The sequence below is a fragment of the Rhineura floridana genome, chromosome 13 (genome assembly GCF_030035675.1).
Source record: "Rhineura floridana isolate rRhiFlo1 chromosome 13, rRhiFlo1.hap2, whole genome shotgun sequence".
NCBI classification, from domain to species: Eukaryota; Metazoa; Chordata; class Lepidosauria; order Squamata; family Rhineuridae; genus Rhineura; species Rhineura floridana.
The window spans coordinates 15,491,480-15,497,479 of NC_084492.1; the positions used below are offsets into that span (position 1 = coordinate 15,491,480).

General features: G+C 40.5%; 1 protein-coding gene across 1 annotated transcript in view; it reads left to right on the forward strand.

The window, feature by feature from the left end:
- ADAMTS18 (ADAM metallopeptidase with thrombospondin type 1 motif 18) overlaps window positions 1-2,789 on the forward strand; it is a 155,320-nt gene extending 152,531 nt beyond the window's left edge. The window contains exon 22 of the mRNA XM_061594662.1: window positions 2,674-2,789. Within this exon, the coding sequence (XP_061450646.1) occupies window positions 2,674-2,789 (116 nt within the window). The remainder of the gene's footprint in view (window positions 1-2,673) is intronic.
- Window positions 2,790-6,000: the final 3,211 nt, after the last annotated feature.

The window sequence follows — 6,000 nt, forward strand, 5'->3', positions numbered from 1 at the left end:
ATGTAAATGTTCATTAAAGGAAAGTCATGATGTGGCCAGCCCTGTATATGTATATTCACTAATAGGCAAAAAAAAAGCCCTTGCAGATTAAGAATGTACCTGTAGGCAATAGATATTTCTATCAAACTTTAAAAAGCAGGGAAACTGGGCAGCTATAGTGAATGTACCAGGAGAGCAGGAGACCTGACGTCCTCTCTGAGATATTGTACTGCCTTACAAATTTGTAAAAATGCAAACACAGTTTGGGTTGGTCTTTCACAGTCCAATCCACTTGCTGTGTAGTTTGGAAGAATTTGGTTACATGTGCCACTGGGGTGGGTGGGCACTGAGCAGAGGGAAAGACCCTTTCCTTTCCAAAAGGAAAACATTGTGAACAGTATCATTTTTCAGTGTTTTCCCCAACTTTTTATTCTACAGCAGGCACATATAGTCTCCCACCCAAATTTAAACCAAAGCTGTTCCTGGCCACATCCACACCAGACCTTTATTTCACTTTAGACCAGCCTTTCCCAACCAGTGTGCCTCCAGATGTTGTTGGACCACAACTCCCATCTTCCTGACCATTGGCAATGCTGGCTGAGGCTGATGGGGGTGGTGGTCCAACAACATCTGGAGGCACACTGGTTGGGAAAGGCTGCTTTAGACAGTCATGGCTTCTCCCAAAGAATCCTGGGAAGTGTAGTTAGTGAAGGGTGCTGAGAGTTGCTAGGAGACGCTCTGTTCCCCTCACAGAGCTTCAATCAGAGCAGCTGACTGTTAAACCACTCTGGCCACTGGTAGTTCTGCTCAGAGTAGACGTATTGAAATTAAAAGACACAACTAACTTAGAATCATCTATTTCAGTGGGTCTGCTCTGAATAGGACTTAGCTGGCTACAACCCTTGAGTCTCCAATACCGAGTCTTACAGAGTAGGCTTCTTGTTTCTCTTCCTGGATCCATGACCTTGACAAATGAAATTAACATGTGGATTGTCCCACTGTTACAACACTGCCAAGGGAACAGCCAGACTTTTTCCTGCCACTGAGCTATTCAAGTCACAGGACAGCTTATTGGAGCTTTGGGCCAAAAGCTGCCAACCTCTGCATTATGTGACGACGTGAGTGCATTTTACAAATGAGAGCTGTTCCTTCTGTGCCATCAATTTAAGTCTTTGATCTGAAATCACAAGGATACAGATTATAACCCATGTCAATTTCCTGCACTATGAACTACTGGTTTTTGAGGGCAAACTGGAAGGCTTTCGCATGTTCTAATAATAGCTGGACTCAGTGGTAAATCTTTCCTACTGTTGCCTTAATGCTCTGATTTAGGTTTTTAGGAAACGTATTTCTAAAGCAGCAACATGATTCATTGCTATTTGCTTTTGAGAACAAAAGGTACAGCATGAATCAGTTGCAACCCAACTGCAGAATGCTTTGGCTGTGCAATATCTTAAAGAAAACTATTTCTGCATTGGTTTTTTTAAAAAGAAAATCTATACAAATAACAGGTATTTGAAGCATTCTTCCTATGCATGGAAGGACTCACCTTCTCTTCTGGGCAACCTTAAGGGGGTGGGGAAGCACATGCCAGTGGTGGGCAGGGCCAGGGGCAAAATGCCAGGGGCAGATCAATGAATGCAAACATCACATTTATACAGTAGGCTAGTTTCACTTTCACTTTGTGTACACACCTTTCTCTGTCTTCCATTCAGGCAAGGAAGAGTCATGATCAGAATTCAAGGACACATTGGAGTCAGGCATAAAAAACACTTGGGGGTGTGGAGCATGGCTAGTGAGGGGTATGTGCTCTGGAGTGAAGTCTGAGGGCCAGAGAGAAAGGCCTGGCGGGCTACATTTGGTTACCCACCCCTGTCCTTTGGGGATGGGAGAAGGAGGTCTCAGCAGGAGCTTATGGGGCATTCCATCTACATGCGTTGGAAGGGAAGATTGTGTTATAATTTTTTAAACTTTTTGATAACTTAGTTTTTTAAAAAAATGATTGTGAAATTTTAAAAATTGGTAGGCTCCTGGCTAAGTTAATTGGTTTTAGGATCCGTTGAAGCAGATGTGAAAAGTCAGCCGTGACATAAGTCCCATGAGAACAAAATGCAACTATGTCAAGTCTACATTCAACCCAATATTATTTATATCAAAACTTAATTCAAATACATGTGGATGTAAGTTTCTTTGGCTGACTTCATTTGGCATGAAATGCCACTGAACTGGGGAGTCTCCTTGAAGGTGCTTTCAGGTCTCTGCACTTCATGTAAGCAATAAGCCCCACCCCCTGCCCAACAGCTCTTGATATTATCAGACAGCAATTGATTGATTTTTTAAAAAAAATACTGCATAAAGTCTTAGTCTCACAGACATTAAATGAACCAGCAAATATGAGTGTGTAGCTCAAATTTGCCTGAATTATATAGCTTCTGAAAGGAAAGCTAGCAGAAATTTGCTGGTTGGTATCTGCAATCCAGGCATTTCATGAATCCTGCATGCTCACTGAAGCTGCTCTGCAATCCTGAGTCTTCAGTGTTAATGCAGATCACATGAACAGAGCACTTCTGGGAGCCATCAAATGTGCATGTCATCAGTCAGCACAGGTGCTGCATGAACCATCCCTGAGCCTCAGTGTTCCTGAGACATATTGCAAAGTACTAAATATTCTTGTCTGGAATTCCACCCTTACAGATGATCCTTCTTGCGTGGACTTCTTCACTTGGTGCCATCTGGTTCCCCAGCACGGCGTCTGCAATCACAAATTTTATGGCAAGCAATGCTGCAAATCATGCACACAGAAGAATTGATTCAAATGGCATCAGTCTGGCACTTCGACAGTGAGAGTCTCCCTTGTAAATTGATGGCAAACTTTTCTGTAAGGCTTTCCAGAACCTTAAATTGCCAATGGAAGAGACTTGGGTACTGTAGAGCAATTTGCTATGGTACAACTTTTGACCGACAATGAATACTCACAAGGATGGGATCTTCTCCAATCACACAGGGTATTATTGAACGCTAGCAGGTGGAGGCAATGTTTAGCCTTCTTTCCATTTGTCATTTACAGTGTCCTCTGTTGTAAATTAAGAAAACAACAACAACAACCCTACATGGCCATAGCAGATCCCCAAAGTGGAACGGCTCATTTGGCACGGAACCCCTACTCTGCTCAGCGATATACACACATAGCTTGCAATGGGACAATAATGTTTGTAATATGAAGAAAGATGTTGGCTATTTTGACATTGGTTAGCACAGCCCTTTGAAACAAGGAGAAAAATACTCCTGAGAAATTACATTGGTGGCTGCTGAGACAATGCATTGCTGTACATAACACAGGCATGATGTTATCCACAGTAAGCACATATGCTGCACTATCAAGATAAAAGGTGCTTTTCTATTTCACTTGCTGCTGGGAAAGCAAGGCTTGTATTATGGTAGGACTTTTAATTTTACTTTGTTTCCCCTTTCTGCTTTGATAAGTAACTCAGGCATGGTTTACTAACCACTTGAGAGGCAGGCACTCCTTGAGATGCCCATCCAAGAGAACATCATGGGACTTTTCTTTATGTTGTTGTTGTGTAGACTAGCGTTTAATACTTCAACTAACTCATGCATCTCATACGTTTGCTATTATGCCTCATTATCATCAGTGCTGAATCAAATGATCACCAGAATCCCCAAATCCCTTCAACATCCAGCATATGATTTCAGTTTTGAAGACTCATAGCTCTTGGCGAACTAGAGGCAACTAGGTTTTTCAGGTACAAAACATGAGTTTCCAGACATGAAACCTAACAAGAATATTCAACTGTTGCCAGAAAAGTAAAAAAATTGTCTGCACAAAATTCATAAACCAGGTTCTGGAGATGCTGAAGTTGCAAGATTGATCCTGGTGAATTCTGACAGGGTTCTAAAGTAGTACTGTCGGTTGGCAACCACCGCCATCACCAGATTGAACACTGTAAATTGTAAGGAAGAGATGCATGGTGAAGTGGTAGATGGAGATAGGCATGAGAAGGGCCATGTCTGTGTCAGCAACAGGGAAAGATCTTGATCTCCATGGAGACAGCCACATCGGTCCATCTAGCTCAGTACTGTCTGTACTGACTGATGGGGGCTCTCCAGAATTTCACACAGGAATCTTTTCCAGCCCTAGCTGGGATGCCAGAGATTGAGTCTTTTGCATGCCAAGCATCTTCTCTGCCATCAAACACAGTGATGTGCAGATACGTTTATTTACAAGATCAGGAACGAATCTCATTAAGTGTGCCATGCTAAGGCACAAGCCCTAATAGTGTAAGGCACCTTATTCACATGAGTTGCCATTTGATTTTCCATCAGTCTAAGCACACATTGCTGAAATTGGCTACAAGTTCTCCTTTTACCCTGCTCATTTTGGATCAGAGAAAGGAATGGCAGGGGATTACATGAATGTCACTAGTCAGTTACACAACTGATACAGAAATATGCCATCATCTGATTGATAGTCACTTAACTAGCAAACAAACCTGTGTGCTTGTGTGTCTGTATTTGAAGCCACCTGTTTCAGTTGATCAGGATCCAGTGATTAGGATTTCTCTGATACTATTTATCAGAGGAATCTTAATCAACTGGATCCTAATCAACTATATACAGTATAATATTTGTTGGTATACATATGCTTCATTTCACCATTTTTTTGCAGCGGTGCTGATATTTGTAAACTCAGAATCTAGTGGAATCGGGATACAAAATATTTTGAATGCCAAAACTGCAAACATGTGGAGGAATAAATAATCACCTCTCTCTTTGCCAAAACTCATGAGGCTACAGCAGGGTTGCAACCTTATGTAATTTTCTGGGGAGTTGCTAAAAATGACATTTCCCCCCTGTTTCCACCCAATCCCAGAGCTTCATGTGATGAAGCTTCACTGCTTCCTAAAGTATTATTTCTGAACTAAAATTAGCCCCAACCAGCTCTAATGGCAGACAGTGGTCACTTAAAATTAGTAGTTGCTTTTGCAAATGTTTAAATAAAAAAAAGGGTTTTCTCTGATATGCTTAAGAAATGATTATTGGAACCATAATCTTGGCTTCTGAATGCTCCATGTCTTGAACAATGAACATTTTCAACTGATACTTTCTAGGAGGTATTTTCCTCCTCCTGGTGAATGCCAACTTTTGTTCTAGAAATGTGTCATTTTATTATTATTTGATGTCAAAATATTAATTTATTAATGCATAGCTACCCTCTCCCTGTTTTTATTTTATCACTTGCTTTCCAAGTAAGTGGCATCACCAACAAAATAGTGTTACATAGAAGTATGGATTATGGTGTAAAAAAGCGCAAAGTATAAAGTGTACTATTTAATTATTTTATAAGTTTTATAATAAAAAATACTCTGTTTCATTATGTTTGGTACCCGTACAAATTATGAATAAAATATGGAAGCTCGACAAACATTCAGAGTAATGTGAAATGCATTTCTGTTACTACATGTTTTTGCAACTCCTGCTTTTTGCTTATTTTTATAATGAGAAGACATGATTCATTAGAAAAGATAATAATGCTGGGAAAAACAGAAGGGAGTAGAAAAAGAGGAAGGCCAAACAAGAGATGGATTCCATAAAGGAAGCCACAGACCTGGACGTACAAGATCTGAACAGGGTGGTTCATGACAGATGCTCTTGGAGGTCGCTGATTCATAGGGTTGTCATAAGTCATAATCGACTTGAAGGCATATAACAACAACAAAGCATGTTATATGGATATTCTGGTTTACCTCAGCAATATGCTCCAATATTTAGACCCAATGTGCTGTCATAGATAGAGGCGTCATTCACATGTAGGTATGGGCGAATCTGACAATGTTGCTTTCTCTCAGTTTCTCATTTTTCCAGTCTTAGAGAGTTCTTCACATTAGTTTAATTTTTTGTTACACAAATCCTCATGAAAATTCATCACCAATCTAGTGCACATTTCTCAAATATACACATTTTATGCAATTTTGCCTAATTTACACATTTTTGCAAAGCAAT